This window comes from Lissotriton vulgaris, chromosome 7, assembly GCF_964263255.1.
Source record: "Lissotriton vulgaris chromosome 7, aLisVul1.2, whole genome shotgun sequence".
Lineage (NCBI taxonomy): Eukaryota > Metazoa > Chordata > Amphibia > Caudata > Salamandridae > Lissotriton > Lissotriton vulgaris.
In genome coordinates, this window is record NC_141695.1 from 178,495,534 (window position 1) to 178,517,148 (window position 21,615).

The 21,615-nt window shown below is 45.2% G+C and overlaps 1 protein-coding gene across 2 annotated transcripts in view; it reads right to left on the reverse strand.

Annotated features, from left to right (window-relative positions):
• Positions 1-6,748: 6,748 nt before the first annotated feature.
• Positions 6,749-21,615, reverse strand: part of LOC147701133 (sialic acid-binding Ig-like lectin 13) — a 559,755-nt gene continuing 544,888 nt past the window's right edge. For both annotated transcript variants that reach the window (XM_086929903.1, XM_086929904.1), the window contains exons 8-9: positions 13,096-13,186; positions 6,749-7,619 (exon numbers count right to left, since the gene is read on the reverse strand). In XM_086929903.1, the coding sequence (XP_086786029.1) occupies positions 7,434-7,619; positions 13,096-13,186 (277 nt within the window). In that variant the 3' untranslated portion in view covers positions 6,749-7,433. The remainder of the gene's footprint in view (positions 7,620-13,095; positions 13,187-21,615) is intronic.

Sequence of the window (21,615 nt, forward strand, 5' to 3'; positions counted from 1 at the left end):
GAGCACATCTCCCCACATCGGCGGAAACTACATTGGTTACCAATTCAAAAAAGGGCAGAATTTAAAGCTCTAACTCTGGCCCACCGTGCTGTAAAGGGAAAGGGCTCTGCATAACTCTCCTCTTGCCTCTGCCCCTACAGTAATGCCAGACTCCTCTGTTCCAGCTCAAAAATCCTCCTCACCACCCCCAGCTTAAAAAAAGTACGCTCCGGTGGCAAAACCTTCCAAGTTTGCGCCTCCTCCCATTGGAACAAGCTCCCTATCTCCATCCGGATGATACAGGACGAACTCCCTTTCCTCCGAGCTTTAAAAACTTTCCTCTTCTGCTAGTTCCATCTGAGTTAGACCCAGCATACGTATTCACAGAAGCGCCGGGACACCCCGTTGGGGTAGCTGCACGCTATATAAAACACACTAAATAAATAAAATAAATAAATAATAAATAAAGCTATAATGGTGCTAGTGTTAATAGTGGAGTCTCTGGCGAGTCCAAGAAAAGTTAAAGATGTTTACCCCGATACACATATATGCATTGCTAAGCCCATCAACTAAATTTGATTACGGAGCAACCCGTAACAAGGATCTCAAAGTAAAAAACAAATGCTATTTGGGGTTGATTTCCAGCATTTATTTCTCGAGTTCTCCAAAAAATAACTGAAATCCTCCATGACATAGTTGGCATAAGACTCCACAAAGGGGCCCAACTCACTGGAATGTCTGAAATTTCCATATATGCACTGTCGATATGATCTACGACTATAGAGAAGAGTTGATCAAATGCTTTTAGACGATTGAAAGTAGCTGCCATTTTGAATCTGTTTCTATAGATGAGGCCCATGGATTCATCAGTACATTGGAAGACAAGTGGTTCCTTTTCGTACTTTTTTATTTCATAACATAATGCCCCATGTTGCCATACTAAACAACCAATTTCAAAAGCAGGCCAAATAAGCTTTTTATGTCCAAAGAGCAACAACAGATTTTGTCAGCAGCATCACCCTTGTCAAGGCATCCATTGGAAATCTACGTACCAGGCTGCAGTGGAATCTAAGAGGCATATTTATGGCTTTTGTGGTGCAGTGCAGACAGTACAGCAAGTTACCTGGCTTTGCTGCTCTGAGCCACGGGGATGGAACACAAATGCTCTGTTTTTACCCAATAAGGTGCTTTCCTGTCCTTTTCCCTTGTGCTGGCACTGTTTGGACTGCCTAGTACCAAGACAGGCACCATTGCAACATGGTACAAGGGTGCCTTTGTTGCAGGCAGGATTGCTTTTGTGCCTGAAGTGGCACCTCCCTGCTCAAAAACAATCCAGAAAGGATTCTTGCTCTCACTATGTGTACTGCAGATTGCAAAATTCATCACACAAAGAAAGTGGAAAAAAACAAGGCAAAATAAATATATTTCTTCTCGTTACACAACTTCTGAGGAGGCGTATTGTTTTGGCACATTCCCAGGTTTTCCTGTTCTTGTAAATCTGGGACTGCATCAAAATCCATGGATGTTGCATGGGAACAACCCCTCAATACCCATGGAAATGCCCCACCAGAGTAGAGTAATGCTACACAGTTATTTGCACTGCATTACATTATTCGAGATTAGTTAAGCTAAGTGAGGCCATGCATGGTGGCCTTGTGTGGCTCCATAAATCTGATTTTACATTTGCCTCACTCTTGCAGTATGTTATGTGGTGCAAGAGTGACGTATAGGGGTTTATTAATATACCATTCCTCAGAACTGAAATAAATGTCTTTGTACTAGTCACCGAAGAAGTTTGTGAGATTATCATTGTTCATGCCAAAGTAAGCTTTGAATTTACCGAACATCCTTAAGTGCTACTTTACTCCAAACTGACCACTTTGAGAGACATGACAGTTTGTTACCAAATTAAATTCTCAATAAAACTATAACGTCATATACCCTACTGGACAAAGAAAAACTGAACACTGTACTATCAATCATATATAAGAGGCCTGAATTTCAGAGAGCTACTGGTGCCATTCGTTTATTTATTGTTTTTGTTGAAAACAATCTACAAGAACCGTTTTCAGAGACAATGCTGCTTTTCAGCTCTGAAGAGAATAAAAACATTCTCAAGGAAGTCTATGATAGAGACAAGTCTGAATTCATTGGCATTGGTGTTGGTAGAAGAAAAAACTCATCAGAGACATTCCAGACTTAAATAAACTTAATTTAGAGAAGTCAGTCACTCTGAAAAAACCACACAATGTGCGTTGTGCGTTTATGACTTATATAGCTACATTAGAATGACAGATTTTTCAGTTTTCTTGATCTAGTTCTATCCAAACCACATTAAGTTGCTGTTAAATGCTTTGTTATTCATCAAACAGATTTATACACTTTTCATGCTTGCTTCTTTTGGGTTTGTGTAATTATTCAGTGTGTGCTTTTTTATTTCGTGATGCTGCTTAAAAGTTTAACATTTTAAAGGTCTGTTACTAGTTTAATGATCTTGTTTAAATAAAAAAGTTTGGAAACTAAGCTCTGTCACTTTAACAGTTTGAGTTCATTTAACAATGTTTCTTAACATGTTATCCCTTGGGTGTGTTTTTAACTTTTTGTTAATGCTGCAGTAAAGTTTAAATTTTTATAACAAAAAATATGCTGTACATTAAATGTGTACAACATTTTTCCCTAATTTTTCCTGTACTGCTATGTGTGTTCCTATGTTTATATTTATGCTAACTTTTTTAAACTTACTATTTAAAAATAAATCTATTTTTAAATGTTTTATATCTCTGCTTTCCCTCCCATAAGCTGGTCAGGTTTAGACATATTTTGCACCACAACCTGTGCTGGTATATGGGTCTTCTGTGCATGTTCATTTATACTCCACAAATGCTATACTTTGCAATACCAAAAGTTCAAGCATGAAATGCTATGGATTTGATCTGTCTTTTTCAGTATTTACCATGTACGTTGTTGCCACTTGTCTGGGACTTGATGGCTTGATCAACCAATACAGTATAGAACCAGAGATGGGTTACTGGTAGGAAAAACTTGGAGTGGGGAATCTCACTCGTTTGCTGTGCTTGGATTTGGGGTCATAGGGCATTTTGCATGCAGACCAATTTTAGGCTAGGGAAATTTTTTGACTTGTTTCTAATGTTTTCTTCACACTAGTGCTTTTAGATGACGTATTTGGAGCCTCCTTTAGAACACTTTTATCTACCATTAAATCAATATTTTCCAAAATTTTGTTGCCTTCATTTGCACTTCGGGCTTGTTCACTTGCTCATATACTTGGGTATAAAGTTTACACTCCTCCACTTTTGAAATTTACTAGCTACCAATAGTACATGGTCCGTTTACAATAGATTCTGTGCTAATTGACTCCGCTGTGGCAGCTCGTGCCTTGATCTGGTCCTGCAAACAAAACAGGTGAGGACCGAATGTGGATCAATGTCACACATTCATCCCAGTCAAAAGATCTGGGCCCAAATCCATCGTTTTTTTCCACTCCACACCACCCTGGGTTAGACAATGGCGATATGCAAATCAGCTCTGACCCTGTGCCCCATGGGAACAGTCCAGTCCAAACTACAAAAGCCATGTCCTTCCCAGAACGGAATCAAGCATCCGAGGACCGGACCGGTTTCGAGGTAACACCTCTCATCAGCCCGGCTAGCTTGGCTCCAGTGGTGTGGAGTGCCTGGGACCCACGTCTGAGCATCCCCAGCGCACTTATGGCGGTATTGCAAACAAAACAGGTGATGGACCGAATGTGGATCAATGTCACACATTCATCCCAGTCAAAAGATCTGGGCCCAAATCCATCGTTTTTTTGCACTCCACACCACCCTGGGTTAGACAATGGCGATATGCAAATCAGCTCTGACCCTGTGCCCCATGGGAACAGTCCAGTCCAAACTACAAAAGCCATGTCCTTCCCAGAACGGAATCAAGCATCCGAGGACCGGACCGGTTTCGAGGTAACACCTCTCATCAGCCCGGCTAGCTTGGCTCCAGTGGTGTGGAGTGCCCAGATCTTTTGACTGGGGGAATGTGTGACATTGATCCACATTCGGTCCATCCCTTGTTGTTTTTGCAATTGCCGCCCTAAGTGCGCTGGGGATGCCCAGACGTGGGTCCCAGGCACTCCACACCACTTGGAGTCAAGCTAGCCGGGCTGATGAGAGGTGTTACCTCGAAACCGGTCCGGTCCTCGGATGCTTGATTCCGTTCTGGGAAGGACATGGCTTTTGTAGTTCGGACTGGACTGTTCCCATGGGGCAACAGGGTCAGAGCTGATTTGCATATCGCCATTGTCTAACCCAGGGTGGTGTGGAGTGCAAAAAAACGATGGATTTAGGCCCAGATCTTTTGACTGGGGGAATGTGTGACATTGATCCACATTCGGTCCATCCCTTGTTGTTTTTGCAATTGCCGCCCTAAGTGCGCTGGGGATGCCCAGACGTGGGTCCCAGGCACTCCACACCACTTGGAGTCAAGCTAGCCGGGCTGATGAGAGGTGTTACCTCGAAACCGGTCCGGTCCTCGGATGCTTGATTCCGTTCTGGGAAGGACATGGCTTTTGTAGTTCGGACTGGACTGTTCCCATGGGGCAACAGGGTCAGAGCTGATTTGCATATCGCCATTGTCTAACCCAGGGTGGTGTGGAGTGCAAAAAAACGATGGATTTAGGCCCAGATCTTTTGACTGGGGGAATGTGTGACATTGATCCACATTCGGTCCATCCCTTGTTGTTTTTGCAATTGCCGCCCTCAGTGCGCTGGGGATGCCCAGACGTGGGTCCCAGGCACTCCACACCACTTGGAGTCAAGCTAGCCGGGCTGATGAGAGGTGTTACCTCGAAACCGGTCCGGTCCTCGGATGCTTGATTCCGTTCTGGGAAGGACATGGCTTTTGTAGTTCGGACTGGACTGTTCCCATGGGGCAACAGGGTCAGAGCTGATTTGCATATCGCCATTGTCTAACCCAGGGTGGTGTGGAGTGCAAAAAAACGATGGATTTAGGCCCAGATCTTTTGACTGGGGGAATGTGTGACATTGATCCACATTCGGTCCATCCCTTGTTGTTTTTGCAATTGATCTGGTCCTGGGCCTTTTTATTGGTGATCTACAATCTACATCTTACAAGCACCTTCAGACAATTGCATCGAGATTTAGGGACTCATTATGATACTGATTATGATCACACAGGATATTTCCACCACCAAGTTGACAGACCCCCTTCTTGAAGGACTGGAACTTGCGACCCACCCCGCACACCCCAGTGCCCTGAGATCCATACGGGTCAGTAGTTGTGCTTAACAAACACCTGATATGATTTGATTTGATGGCGGTGGGAATCTCAATGTGTACGGGTTGGACGGCAAACCGTCTGCCATGGTTCCGCAAGGTGGTCTTTTTCCGCCTGCCTTGCGGAACCCACAACCAGGACAGTATTGCGGCGGTGCCTTGCATGCACCACTGTAGCGATTACGGTATCCCTTTCACCTGTCTTTTTGCAGCAGTTATCTCGCTGCAAAAAGGCAGGCGGACTCTGGATTTGGGGGCCAGTTGTGGGCCTCATCTGTGGGTGGCTGGGGGTGCACCAGGGGGTACCCCTGGTACCTCCCTGCATTTCCATGCACCAAGAGGCAGGCACCGCGTAGTGCCTGCCACTTAGTGCAGAATAAATGCTGTGCATGCACTTTTGACACTGTGTACGGTGCAGCAGCCGGCAGCACCGTCCGCAGTGTTGAAAGCCCAGGATGCGCCCGCCAGTATGGCAGGCACATCCTAACATGTGTTATGGGACCACCGCACGTCTGGCTGGTAGTCCCAGCACTGCTACCATGGTGGGTGGACTGATGTTTGCTAGCCATCATAATGTCTCCAATCAAACATCTATCTCTGAATTGAAAAGCCCGACTGATCTTGATATGGAGGTTCTATCTTCATTGTTCAGACAGCTAAACTAAGAACCCAAAGTACTGAGGACATGGCAATTTCCCAACAAGGAGAATACTTTTAGTATGTTGTTAATTTTTCATAATTGTTCCCCATTTTAGCTGCACTTGCTTCATTTTGTTACATGGCAAAAGCATATGCTTAGCCATTGTGGACTACACATACTCATAGCCCTTCTACAACAATGCTGCACAGTTGCACCGCTAGCTTCCGTACAGCTTCTTAATCTCTAACCAGCACAACATCACTGTAGCTGCACATAATATTTGCTGAATCAGAATTGGAGCCTGCCATCTACATGTACACTTAGGCCTCTTGTGCAGTCCTGCAATTTGGGCTTTCACACAATGTCACCAATTCTTCACCACCACAAGTCTAAGGCTTCCTGTCTTAGACTCCGAATAAAATTTCTGTCAAATGCATCTTCCATATTATGCTGCTGTAGACTGCAATACATGCAGTACAAATGGAGCACCTATACTGCAATCACCCAAACAACGCGCTCCAAACTACAATTGATCACATTAACCAACACCTTATCATACATAGACATACATCCATCTGTACACCTCGATGAAGGTGATGAATGTTTTCAAAATCCTACTTCTAGAAGCAAGAGGTAGGCAATCAAGTATTTTATGTTGACACACATGAACCTTAAAAGGTTCTACTTTAACCATCAGGAAAATTACAATCCTGTACAAGACGTTTTGAGAGGTGTAAAGACGCCTCTATGCCTAATTTCTGACTCGGTTTTTCCTTTCACTGATTAACACTCTCAATAGTGATCACACATACAATTACAAAACTACTCATCTCTGCACAGATTTTATGACAAAGTATTTTAGAATGTGCAAGGACATTAAAACCTTATTGTTCAATTGCAAGAAATAACAATGTTGTAGTCACAACTAAACACAGAAAAAAGGTCTAAAGGACAGTTCAACCCTTGCAAAATGAACCATGGCGGTTATTTCTCTTTGGGTCGCAATCCTTCTATGAAGAACATTGCCTAAACAAGCTTACTCCAAGGTTGATTCTTCAGTAATTAAGTATCCTCTTGATAACTCAGTTCCAAGAGTCCTCAGACTGTGGTAATGTTCTTTTAAAAGATGGATTTTAATTTTGTAGACACATGAAGACTCCCATCTTCATCTAGGTCGCTGTTATTTATTGGATACATGATTGAGAAGCTCCTAACCCAAATGCCAGCACAGATAGTTATCAACAAGCAAGCTTAACTACAATCCAAGCAATGGAGTCTATCATTGTTAGCCCCTATGAGATTCAATGGATCATAATGTACGTTGTCCAACAAATTATCGCTATCATCAGTAGCCCAGAATGAATTTTCACTGGAGTAACAGATGCTTGCTAGCACTTCTTAAGAGGCATATGCATATAATAACATGCACATGCATGTGTGGGATATAATTTGTAGCTTACAGGAAACATAAGGAGCCCACAGATTCTTGGGCAATTATGAAAGCCCATCGGTTAGTGCACTTTGACCTCTGAATACAAGGCTTCTTCAGGAAGTGGGCTGGGTTTACTTCCAGGGTTAGGTCTGGAGAAGTGTATTGTTGCATACTGAAGGTTGTCCTTGCTGAAGTTCACAAACATATCTTCTTTGGAGTCCATTGTGCTGGCACCAGAACATGGATTGTTTTCAGCTCTAGGAACCTACAGAAAATGCAGGTAAAGGGAAGAAGAATTAGGTAAATATTGGAACATAGATGTACAACTGACAGGCAAAATAAAGCTCCAGAACCAGGAGGTTCTCCCAAGTTTTGTGTCACACCTTGTAAAGGATTTAATTTGCATAGAATTTTGACTGAATCGATGAACATGTGTTCATTAGACTGTTGTTATGGCCATAACTTCATTTATTTTTCCTGATGAAGTCCCCATGGGATTGCTTTTAAGTGGATCCATAGAAGGTTTGTAATCTCACTTGTTACATTTTTCTAAAGTGCATTTGGTCTGCACAATATGCTTTTGAAAATGTGTTATTATTTGCCCTCCCCCTTCAGTTGCTTTCATCATGTGATTAAAGAGATCAAACTTATCTTGCAAAATCGTTATAGTAAATTTGATCAATGAAAGGAAGTATACAATTCTAAGGGTACACAAATGACACAATATGAATCTTACATCTGAGTAAAGAGGTGGCCTTTGTCCCCAGAAAATACACACCACCTAATGTTCAGAGCTAATCCCTGGCACATGCAGAACAACTTTTATATAGAACAGTGAGACTCTACTTACTCGAGTGTTAACAGACATTCATGTTCCCACACCTGGTAAAGGACAAGTTCCAGTGAACACAAGTCCTGAGTCATAGAAAGGGGTCCGTTTTTGTCACCTTACTTCTGTCACAGACACCAGTGCCACAATGGACTTCCAAATCCAGATCCCTCAAAAACACTCTTGCTCCTCACTCCTGACCAGAAACCAACACTCAATCAACAAATCACGTGTTTGTTAAGCGTGACTACTCACCCGTAACGCTCTCAAGGCTCTGGGGTAGTGGGATGCAGGATACAGTCCATCAAGGAGGGGGTCTGTCGAAGAGCCAATTTTTGAAGTTTCTTGTGAAGATGGGGAATGATGTTGTCTGTCTGAGGTGGAGTGGTTAGGCGTTCCAGGCTCTGGCCGTGAGGCAGAAGAAGGAGCTGCCTCCAGATCTGGTCTTTCTGGTGTGGGGGACCAGGGCGTAGGAGAGCTGGGCTGATCGTAGGATCCTTTGGGATGCGTGGAATTTGAGTCAGCTGTTCAGGTAGACTGGTTCAGTGTTGTGGAGGGCTTTGTGTGTGTGGGTGAGAATCTTGAAGGTGATTCTAGCCTTGATGGGGAGCCAGTGGAGTGTGGACGATGTTCTGGATGTTTTGTATCTTGTGGGTGAGTATTTGTTTATTACAGCGTAGAGTGCGTTGCTGTAGTTGAGTCTGCTGTTGATGAGGCCATGAGTGACAGTCTTTCTGTGCTCAAGGGGGATCCATTTGAAGGTCTTAAGTAGGAGGTGTAGGGTGTAGAAGCAGGAGGATGCACCAGAGTTGATCTACTGGTCCATTTTGAGTCCAAGATGATTCAAATGGTTGGGTGTGATGTCCGTGGGGGTGGGTGGGCTTCCGAGGGCAGGGGTCACCAGTTGTCATTCTAGGCAACGGGGTTTGGGACCATGATGAGTACTTCTGTTTTGTTGGTGTTGAGTTATAGGCAGCTGCTTTTCATCCATTTGGCGACAGCTTCCATGCCTTCTTAAAAGTTGTGCTTGGCTGAGTTGGGTTCGTTGGATAGGGAGAGGATAAGTTGGGTGTCATCTGTGTATGACACAATGTTGAGTCCGTGGGTTCTGATGATGGGGGTGAGCGGAGCCATGTAGATGTTGAAGAGCATGGGGCTGAGTGAGGACCCCTAGGGGACTCCATAGGTGGCTAGTATAGGGTCAGAGAAGGGAGGCGGGAGTCTGACCCACTGCGTTCTGCCGGAGAAGTCGAGGGCCTTGTCCCGGATCCCTGCGTTGTATACTCTGCATGTTAGGTTGCAGTGGGAGACTGTGTCAAAGGCCGCGGGGTGGTTGAGGAGGATGAGGGATAATGTTTCTCCTCTGTCCAGTAGGGAGTGGATGCCGTCAGTTGCGGCAAGGAGGACGGGTTCTGTATTGTGTTTTTTTCTGAAGCTGGATTGGGAGAAGTCGAAGATGTTGTGCTCTTCGATGCAGTGATGAGTTGGCTGTTGATGGCTTTCTCGATGACTTTCCCTGGAAACAGCAGCAGGAAGATGGATCTGTAGTTTTTGAGGTCGGTGGGGTCCGCCGAGCGCTTCTCCAGGAGGGGATTGACCTTGGCGTGTTTCCAGTTGTCGGGGAAGGAGGTGTTTGCCAAGTTGATGGTGTGACAGAGCATGGGTGCATTGGTGTCGGTGGCTCTGTTAAAGATGTGGTGAGGCACGGGTCCTTGGGGACCTGGAGTGGATTGATTTAATTGTCTTCAGTGTGTCTTCAGTGGTGAGGGCTGTCCTGTTGTCAATCGTTGGCTTCAGGGTGTCGTGGGTGGCTAGAGAGAGTGCAGTATGTTGGTTGTCTTCAGTCTAAGTTTTCGTAAATGTTCTTGAATTTGTGGTGGAAGAAGGTGCTGAGCTTGTTGTAGAGGTCTTGTGAGAGGGGAATGTCAGTAGACTCTCTGGTGGGTTGGTCAAACTCCTTGATGATGCTGAAGAGTTCTTTGCTGTTGTGCACGTATGCGGAGATTCTGTCTTCGATTGCTTTTTTGGCGGTGGGCGATGGTTGCTGCTCTGAAGTTGTTGATGGCTTCTGTTGATTTGGAGTTCCTCCAGGCCTTTTCGAGGTGACGGCATGTGCTTCTGGACTCTCGAAGTTCGGTGGTAAACCATCTGGCTTTCTTGGCGCGTGTTTTGTTGTTCTTCTTGAGGGGGGCTATGGTGTTGGCGATGTCGGAGATCCATCTGTGCAGAGTTCAGGCTGCAGTGTTGGGGTCGTCGTGTTCCGCTTTGGTTGGGTTGGAGTTGCTGATTGAGGAGGTGAGCAGGTAATTGGTGATTTTGATCCAGTTTCTTTAAGGGAGCAGGTGCTGGTGTCTGTGGATGGTGGGTGTTCTGAAGGTGAAGTGGACGCATCTGTGGTCTGTCCACGGCAGATCAGGGGTGTGCCTGAAAGTGATGGAGTTTCCTGTTGTGAATAAGGGGTCAAGGATGTGTCCTGCTGAGTGTGTGGGTTCGATTATGAACTGGCAGAGTCCAATGTTGTGGAAGTTATCCAGGAGGTATGTAGTGTTGAGGATTAGTTGGTTGTTTAGGTGGAAGTTGAGGTCTCCCAACAGGGGGTAGTTGGTGGGTGTAATGGCTTGCTAGGAGATGATATCCGTGATTGAGTTGATGAAAGGTCCACAGGGTCCGGGGGATAGGCAGATGAGAGTTCCTCTGAGGGTAGTGGTAGGGCTGACCTGTATCTTTAAGTGTAGGTGGTCCATCAGGTCTGTTGGCTCGTCGGATATAGTACTCAGCCGGGGGGTGGACAATGGCGATTCCTCCTACCGGGCGGGTGGGGCGATCCATCCGAGAGATCTTGTATTATTTGGGAATGGCGATGGCGATGTCAGGTCCTGAGGTGGTGTTGGTCCAAGTTTCGGTAAAGTATGCTACGTCCGGGGTAGTGCTGTCGAGGAGGTGTCAGATTTCGGTGGCATGTTTGTGGAGTGATCGGAAGTTAAGGAGGATGCATTGCAGGGTCTTTGGTACGGTTGTGTTCTTGCGGGCGGGATGTGCTGAGTCCTGGCGGTGCTGCATGTGTGCCAGCAGCAGTGACAATTGAAGAGTCTGTGGATGTTGGCTGATTATGCTAGCTTACAGTTGTTGTTGTGGCCTAAGTTGAGTACGCTGAGTGCTGCTGGTTTGTAGAGTTGGCGTTGTGGAAGTCCATCATTTCTGGTGCTGTTCACAGTAGGGCGCAGAAGAGCTTTGTTTTGGCGCACCAGCAGCCGCCATTAAGTAAGGGTTGTGGTGGGCTGGTCAGTTGGGAGGCAGGAGCCGTGAGGGGAACTGGCCTGGGCTGGTCAGCTGGGGGGAGGGGCCACGAGGGCAGCATTGGTGCTAAAAACAGGTGAAAAGTAAGCAATAGAAGAAGAGAAGAAAAAGAGTAAAAGAGTAAAAGGGTGAAAAAGGAACAAAACATATGAAGAGTGCAAGGATGAGAAGAAAAAAGAGTGACATGGGGAAGAAAGAATGAGGAAAGAGCTTTAGAGTGTGAAAAGGTGAAAAAGCTGAAGGGTTGAAAAACAGAGCAGAAAGGGGCAGAAAGTGGAGTGAGAGAAAGGAGTCAGTGGTCCACTGGACCACCAGGGATGAGGCGCAGGTATAACTTGCCGGTGGAGGAGGGCCAAGAAAACCAACCCACTAAATGGTGGAGCTTCAAGGGTGGGAGAGCAGTTTTACTGACACTGGTGAACTCTGTGTGGAATCAGATTGTCTTACATTGTTTACTGTGTGGAGAAGCATCCAGCTCAATCATGAAAGTGTGCTATTGAAGAAAATGAAATGAGTTAACATGGCAGATTCATTTCCTGACCTTGTCTTGACTCAATTTATTATTACAATTGCTAGTAAACCCTCTATTTCAGCTTCCCACACTAATCTTGCTCAATCTGCCCTCTGACTTAAAATTGAAATTAACGAGACAATCTAGAAATTTAAAAATATAGGGGCATATTATCAAGGGGGTTTATCTCCGCTTTTTTGGCTTTAAAAGCTGAGAAAGCAGAGATAAAATTATCTCCCTATTACCTAGCTGTCGCTAACACCAGTTAGCGACAGCTAGTAGGAGATAGCGACCATCTTGGGCCCAACTTTGCATGTCAGTGATATTTATCACTAATGACATGCAAAGTGGGCGTGCCAAGATGTTAGCGACTGAAAACAGTCGCTAACATCGCTATCTCCTATTACCAACTTTTGGAGATATTCGCGCTAAGCGCGAATATCTCCAAAAGCTAACACCTGCCCTGAGCAGTTCTTAGCCATGTTATCCAATGGGAGGAGGATAACATGGCTCAGAGCATTAGCTCGGTAATGCATGAATATCGCCGACTTTTCAGCGATATTCATGCATTGCAGCGATTTTTATCGCATTTGCGATAAACCTTAGTAATACCAAGGTTTCTTTGCAGTAAAAATCGCCGCAACTCAGCGGTAAATTTTTGTCTCTAACCAAGCAATAGCGATAATTATCGCTATTGCTTGGTAATATGCCCCATAATGTCCTAGGTTCTGCTACCTACTCACCCAGTGGAGCTTTTACCATCATTTAACAGTTGTCTGTCCACTGTTTTCGAACAGACAATATCTGCACTTAGTTAAAGTACACCCCCATTAGAAGTAGTCAACTGGCAGAAACAGCCCTGAGAAAAGTCGTACCATGCGAAATTCAGTGTGATAAAATCCAGTTCTGCATGTGCGTCTTATTTCTCTGTTGAAAACTCGGAATAGGAGGTATTTCCAATATTTGACCCTGGGGAAATTGAATATGCTACATTTGATAAATACCTCACCAAGTTCTGACAACCTTGAAATGAGGGACAAAGTGTTGTGTCTGTATATCAGCTTCAAGTTGACTTTCTGACGGTACCTTAAAAACAATACGTACCTTGGGAGTCTTCTTAACTACACTGTAGACTGGGATACTGTCAGCCACTGTTTCTTTTTCATTGCTGGCTCCTTCATTGTTATCCCTTGTCCTGCAGTTAAAAAAATCCTCATATGTAATGCCCAACACAATTTGATTATTCTGTAAATGTTAGCATAAGACTTCCAAAAAGTATCTGCATCAAACATGAAGGTATGACTTAATCTAAATGAATGTGAGCATAAACCAAGATCTAAGTGTGCATGCATGAGTGTTTGCATCAATATATTGAGCATATGTATGCATTGTATGCTTCTTTTACCAAAGATTGATGATCATTGAAATGAACATAAAACAGGGTGTAATACATAGGCATGGTGGTTTGTATGTGCACACATGAACATTTGAATGTCAAAATCAAGATGGTTTGCATATTGAATCATACAGATTTTAACTTCACATACTCTTGTGTTATCTACACATGTGCATCATAGTTAATAATCAAATCCATAAATGTTTCAATTCAGATGCATAATAGTTTCAAGATCCATGTCAGCTGCCATGGGGACCAGAGCTATCATCACCCACTCCTAAAGTGTGGGTTAATCCCAAAAGATCTCAAAACTGTCTTCATCAAAACTACTATCAGGCGCCAACCCAGTGTTCTCTTGTAAAAACTGCCAAACCTAAAAACTGCCTACATATAAATATCAGTTAAAGTAGTAGAGAATGATCTTCTCTCGATTATCCACGCAAGATTCCTCACTGTCAGGAGCACATAATCGGCAAAATGGGAGTATTTCAAGCTTCTAGTGGTCTCTAATGCAGTTGCACACTTTGTTGTTAGACCTCTCAGTCATCTTTGAAATGGTTCATCATTACACTCTTCTATGGAAACTTACATTTACAGTGAAGAAAGGAACTGCCCTTCCCCAGATTCTGCCATTCATGGCTAACATATATCCCTCATTCTACCATTGTCTCCATTCTGCTCTCACTCTCTTATCTCAACACTCTGGGGGTACCTCAAACATCTACTATCACCCACGTTCCTTTAACATATACCTTAGACCAAAATAGCTGACATCCTCCTTCAACCTCAACTGCTACAATCATGTTGTTGGCACACACATTATGACAAAACATTAAAGCCCCTCTGTGTTAGAATTCTGTGAGAAGGGCCAATGACTCCTACTGGTGGATCACTCGATGTGAATAAATTACCTAAAACTCAATATATCAGACATTGAGACAAGACGTTTGTGGTCAATGAAAACATTTTCATCTGTCTTCCATCCGTGTGGCCGACATTCTAATCCACTGATTTCAAGTAAAAGATCATTCCTTGATTATTTAAGTGCATCAAGTTACAAAGGGATTCTTTGAAATGACAAGATGCCCAGATCAAATCTTCCCTTATTTAGGATTCATCAAAAGGCGCACACCACCATCAGCAAAGTGTTTTCCTGACTAGCCGGCACCAAATGTATATACCTTGGGCAATGCACCTGAGTGATTCAGAATCTACAGAGAATCCAGAGAGCAGCTGTCAGCTGATATCAAGCTGATATCAAGCCATGCATTTCATTTCATCTCAATGTCAAGATTATAAGAAATGTGCACAATTCTACCTGCCATTCACAGCTTACTGTGGAAAAACTAAGGCCCATATTTGTCATTGTTGGACTGGGCCCTTTTTGCAGGGCCATCCCTGAACTTTTTGCCTTCTTTCTGGTATTTTATCTGACCAGGTATTGGTGGTTTTAGGACTCTGGGCACTTTATCACTACTGTCCAGTGTAAAGTGCATGTGCTCTCTATGGTAAAACATGGTAAGATTGGTCTACACCCGTTTGGAGTATTTAATTTACCTATTAGCCCTCAGTAAAGTGGTTTCCCATACACCCCGGGCCAGTAAATTAAATGCTACCAGTGGGCTTGCACCACCCACCAAAGTAGTCTTTCAAACCTGTCTCAGGTCTCTGCCATTGCAGGGCCTGCACACGCAGTTTACTGCCGCTGTGACGTGGTACATAATGTGGGTGCCACGTCTGTGCCTCCCCTTTTACTACATATCAGTCACCCCTAAGGTAAGCCACTTATACACACAAGGGTTGAGGCAAAGAAACCTGCACCTGGTATTATCTGTGACTTGAAGTATGGCGATGGTGCTCAGGAAACCAAGGAACACAACCCTGTCCGTTCCTTTAAGGGCAAAGCCCAACATTCTAAACACAAGATATAGAACAGCACCCATCAAGAAGTATCTTCAACAGTCTTTAGTGTCTTTCAGTCAATCAGCAAAATAAATTCCCGACTTGAATGAAGTTCACTTTCAATTCTTTATTGTAGTATTCAAAAGCAGATAAAAAGATCCAATTTGACAACAGATTTTTTCTTATTTTTCCGGTGAGTTCGGCCGTAGGCTCTGTTCGAATACTTTTGGGACAGATTTCATTCAATTTTGGTTCTGTTTGGATTGTTTTAAATACTGTGCAATTTAATAATATCTGCACCTTTATTTGATTAACATCACTCTTGTCCCTTTTAAAACGTTGTGCCTTTTCTAGCACGGGGCACATGTTACATGGTTCGAGGCATTCACATTGGAATTTATAGTATATAAAGACACTTTAAGATGTCTGACAATTTGCCTCTTCTTTTCGGGTTACCTGCTTTGATTCCATACAACACGGTTTCTTAAAAGAAAGACTGAAGTATCACATTTTTATTACAGATCACTACGTGTTTCTGTGTGTTATATTAAATAGGATAACATTATAGGAATAGTTATTGGGACTTAAGTGAATATTAAATCTACAGAAATATTAACAAGTATTATTATTTTTCTTTTCCTACTAATAGTCTCTTCAGGACACAGATCTGAATTGACAGGTATACTTTTTCAAATATTTTCTTTAACACTTGTCTCTTTTTCTTATATTGAAAGTAGCGAGATATTAACAGTGGCATTCTGAATTATTAAGTTCAGCACAAAAACCATTGTCTTACTGGTTCTGATATCTTGGGGTCATCTTTTTACAAATAAAGTTTACCTGTAGGTAATTTCTGAAATAAACTGACCATCTCTGTATTAAGTAGCAATTTGTGCATTGCACTATTTCATAACTTTTGATTCAGCTTGGAACTGGCATATCCACATGGGATTTAACATGTGGGACAGCATCCATTTATTATAATAAACTTCGGATGTATGACGTTACAACGCATACTTTTACCACGCATACCATTACAACGCGGTATTTACAACGCATACCGTTACAACGCATAGCGCTTAGAGGTGCTGGATAGTGGTAAGTATAATTTTATATTCCAACTCTAGTCCCCGTGGACACTAGGGAAGGTGTTGGATATAAAATTATACTTATTCCCTATCCTAGAGCGCCCCCCAGCGCAATGCGTTGTAATGGTATGCGTGGTAATGCCTGCGTTGTAGTGGTAGTGCGTGGTAAAAACTGCGTTGTAAACGTTGTATACCATAAACTTCATGTATCTATCTAGATAAAGCAACCATTGTGCTACCGGTACTGTTATCTTGAGGTTATCTTTTAACTCATGAAGTTTACCTGTAGGTAATTTCTGAAATATACTGACCATTTTTGTATTGAGGATTATTTTGTGCCTTGCACAAATTCACAGCCTTTGATTCAGCTTGAAACTGGTATATTGATATGAGACGGTAACATGTGGGACAGCATCAGTTATTTAATGTAATACACTTCATGTATTTCTCCAGATCAACTAAATATTTGCTTGAACCAAGGAACCATCCTGTTTCACATTAGTTCCATAAAGATATTTTTATGAGGTATGTTGATACTCATGCTTCCTTTTTGGACCATCTCCATTAATTGCCTTGAATTGGATGTAGTTTTCCTTTCTGTATAACCAAGTTTTGATAAAATCTTATACCTTTTGAATCTTTAGAATCTAAATGAATGAACACTGAATCTGTTTCTATAGAAAATAAAATACAACATGTATTTTTTAACTTAAATCAACTCGGACTGATCTAACTTGTTTTTTGACGTGTTTGTTTTGTATTGATTTCTTGTAAATTGTTTATTTTGTATATATATATGAGTGTGTAATCTTTTGTGTGTTTTATCTTTAGCCCTGAAGAAGTCTCATTTTTGAGACGAAACGCGTTGGCCAAAAAAGAAAAAAATCTGTTGTAAAATTCGATCTTTTTATCTGCTTTTGAATACTACAATAAAGAATTGAAAGTGAACTTCATTCAAGTCCGGACCTGTTCATTATGGAATATATTTTGCTGATTGACTGAAAGACACTAAAGACTGTTGAATATACTTCTTGATGGGTGCTGATTCCATATCTTGTGCCTAAGGTAAGCCCTAGCTAGCCCTATGGGCAGGGTGCAATGTAGGTAAAAGGTAGGACATGTGCCTCAACTGTGTGGCATGTCCCGGTAGTGACAAACAACCATTTTGGTATCTGACTACTGTGAGGTGCCCTCTCAATGTAATGCATTGGGGATTCCCTGATAGGTGTTTCAGTGGTAATTCCTCTGAGAGGAGCAGCGTGATCAAGGTTGGTATGTTTGGAATAGTGGTAAGAAATACTGCATAATGCTGTGCACAGATTTATTGTCACTATTTTAGAAATGCTGTGTTTAAATGTGAGCATTTCTGTGTGCTATGTGGCTTTGTGCCTGCCTGATGTGTATTGCATGTCTGGCTCTGGAGTGACAGGGGCTGGGGAGGTGCAGTGGCTCCAGAGGGTCTGGGTGAGTCAGCGCTAGGCTGAATAGATGATCTGAATTTGGAGTAGTGGAAGGGGTAGCCCCTGACCCTGAAAGGTCTGTGCCTGTCTTATACAATGCTAGCTCCGCCCCCCTGTGGTGTGTCCGGGGCCTGGACCTACACTGTCAATGGGAACTGTTGGGCACTTATGAAGTTCCCCCCAGAACTGGTTTGAACTGGGTCCCCAAGTCCTGTGCCAGGGAAGAAAAAAGACATTTGTGATGTAAATATTGGGGCTGTGACCCCATTTTCTGTGTGCTTACTTGGTTGCGGAAGGACTGCCGGGCGCCAGGAGGAACAACCACAAAGGACTGATCCTCTGCTGGAGGGCCCTGTGAGCTGGCCTGCCTGGCCCAGCTCTACCCGATGTGCTGCTCCTGCCTGAACATAGGAGGGACTGGACTGTCATCCTTTCTGCTACTCTAGAGGAAAAGTGTATGGAGCGCTCAAATGTTCTCCCTCACCGGTTCTGTTGCCTACGGGTGAAGCACTTTCCTTTTCATTGCCCTGCCACCCTTGCCAGTGGCTGTTGAGGAACGAGAGAGGGGAGCTGAGCCAGGAAACCTGTCCTCCTGTGGGGCGCAGCTAGGGCTCTGCTGAGTGGCCCCAGACTGGAGAGGATCACAACGCAGTTTATTTTCCCTGGGCTGGAGCTCCTTGACATTGCAGGGCAACGTCGAGACCAGAGGAAGCAGGCAGAAGTCAAGTGGAGCCTGACTGTGAGCAGGGCTCCGGTGATGCAAGGAAGAGCCCCCGGGTCATCTGAAGCCCATTGGAAGTGTGGCCGGTGGAGGGATTGAGCCAGCTGCCTCGCGTGCAACCTGGGGAGCAAAAATAAAGTCCAAAGAGTGCTGCGGGAAGGAAGCACTCTCCCTCTCTTTTCTGTAGATTGCTGTGGCAGGGAAGCTGCCGGAGACTCCGCTCCATCGTCAGTGGAAGGAGACAGAAAGTCAGCCAACGAACGCCTGGTTGTGGCAGGGCCGACGGAGGTTTCGCTCAGTGCCTGACTGCCCGGGTTTTCCATTTGGTTACAGGGCAACTGCACTGCATGGTTGTGGGAGACCCCAGAGGGAGGAGCCAGGGTGAAACCTCGATGGATGCCCCTGGGGGAAGTTCCTCTACATTTCTTTCCTGCTCACTGCTGTGCTGCAGGGCAGCTGCAGTCTCCTCACTGCGCAACAAGAGAAGTCCTAGTGAGTGGGGCTGGGAGGGCACACTGTTGGTGCCGATGTTTGTTTATACAGCTGCACTGTGAGAATGCGGGCAGATGCAACGTGGAGCACAACTGGTTGGTGAGGACAAGTGTGAGTTGCAACCCCTCCCCAGGAAAGGATTGTGCCCAGAATTGAGGGCTGCATTGGCAGCCACGAAACCCATGGCTTTTGGACAAGGCATTACGGGACAGCCTGAATATGGGCTCCCGAGGATTGGCCAGGTGATCCCCCAGGCCCAGTTGGCCTGGGGGATCACCTGGTGTTCCCGTGGGGTGCAAGGACCTAAGCAGATGTGTGCACCTTGCTAGTGTTACTGTGGTGCACTGCTAAATTTAGGATGTGTGCTTAATGTGACTTATGCATAATGCTAAATGTAGGATGTGTGCTTAATGTGACTTATGTATAATGCGTTTATGCTACCTGTGATGTTACCAGTAATTACTGGTTGTGTTTTACTACTTATTTGCTAATGGCGATGTCAATGGCCCTGATTGGCCCTGCAATGTATATAATGCCTGGTAAAGTAATACCTAGTGCCAGGTGGAACAGTGTTCCTGCAACCTCGCCGTTCCCCCGGACCTTCAGCCTCCAGCCCTGTACCATGGTTCGAGCCAGCAGCCTGTCCCGGCGCCACTGCTCAAGCCCCTGCAGTTCATCCGTTGTAGGTGCTCCCTCTGTCCCTCCCGTTGCTTTGTGTGCCCTGTTGTTTTCTTTCCTTATTCCTTATTCACTGTTTGTATCTTTCTGTGTTATTGTGCCTGTGTTGTGTCTTGTTTTTCCCGCTGTTACTGCCCCTGCGGCCCGCCCCTGATCCTGCCCACTCCCGCCCACTCCCGCACCTACCTCTGCTCTCGGCAATATCCCCTTCTTATGGCGACTGCTGCACGATCGTGTGCAGCGGGCGCACCTAAGGCAAGCCTGTCTGTGCGTGAAGGGTTCCACAGCACCAGCCCTCCTGTCCCCCGGGATGCCTACGGGTGAAGCACTTTCCTTTTCATTGCCCTACCGCCCTTGCCTGTGGCTGTCGAGAAACGAGAGAGGGGAGCTGAGCCAGGAAACCTGTCCTCCTGTGGGGCGCAGCTAGGGCTCTGCTGAGTGGCCCCAGACTGCAGAGGATCACAACGCAGTTTATTTTCCCTGGGCTGCAGCTCCTTGACATTGCAGGGCAACGTCGAGACCAGAGGAAGCAGGCAGAAGTCAAGCGGAGCCTGACTGTGAGCAGGGCGTGGTGATGCAAGGAAGAGCCCCCGGGTCATCTGAAGCCCATTGGAAGTGTGGCCGGTGGAGGGATTGAGCCAGCTGCCTCGCGTGCAACCTGGGGAGCAAAAATAAAGTCCAAAGAGAGCTGCGGGAAGGAAGCACTCTCACTCTCTTTTCTGTAGATTGCTGTGGCAGGGAACGCCGCTATGATGCTAACATCCTCCACACATTCAACCCTGGCTGAAATTCCAGCTGCTTCCAGGCCACTCCGAAGCTCTCCCACAGGCCCTACACTTGCCGAAGCTGCAGCTACACCAGGCAACACATAGCTGCACATCCTGCCCATCCAAACACTGCAGGCCACAACTATCTCAACTGCATACTGCTCAACACCTGCTCAGTCCACGAGCACGTCGTTGAACTTTGGGACCTGCTCGACTCCTCCACCCCAGACATCGCCTTCCTGATGGAGACCTGGATGAACACCTCCTCAGTGCCTGACATAGCCATAGCCATCCCGGACAGCTACAATATTACCCACAGGTACTGAAACAACAAACCAGGAGGAGGAATCGCCATCGTCCACAGGAACACCATCAGAATCTCAACCAACACCTAAGACTCCCTCAGCATGGCCGAACACCTGCACTTCCAGATCCACGTCGATCACAACACCACCCTCAGAGGAACCCTCGTATACAGACCCCCGGAACCCTGACCACAGTTTAGCGAATCTATCACCGACCTCACCAGCACGCACGCCCCCGCCTTCACAGACTACATCCTCCTCGGAGACCTGAACTTCCACCTGGAGAATGCCAAAGACAGCAACTCCACAAAGCTGATCAACAACCTCGCCAACCTCGGACTCAAACAGCTCATCACAATACCCACCCACTCCGCTGCACACACGCTCAACCCCATCTTCTCTGCCAGCGACCATATCACTTTCAGCCACACTACCGAACTCCACAGGACCAACCATCACTGCATCCACTTCACCTTCGAGAAACACACCGCACACAACCAACTGAAACGTATCCCACACTGCAGCTGGAAAAAAGTCACTGAAGACCAGCTCATCACCACACTCACCCAAAAACCTCCACCTGAGACCTCTGAGATCAACGCAGCAGCCCACAACTTTAGACAACGGATCGACGACTGCGCCAACACCCTTGACCGATCAGGAAACCCTCCAGCAGGTGCACCAACAGAAGAGCAACCTGGTTCAAAGCCGACCTCCCGAACTCCAAGCACACCTGCTGAAGCCTCGAGAAGGAGTGGTGCAATGACCAGACACCTGACAACCAAGTAGCCCTCAAGAAGGCCAGATGCAAATAC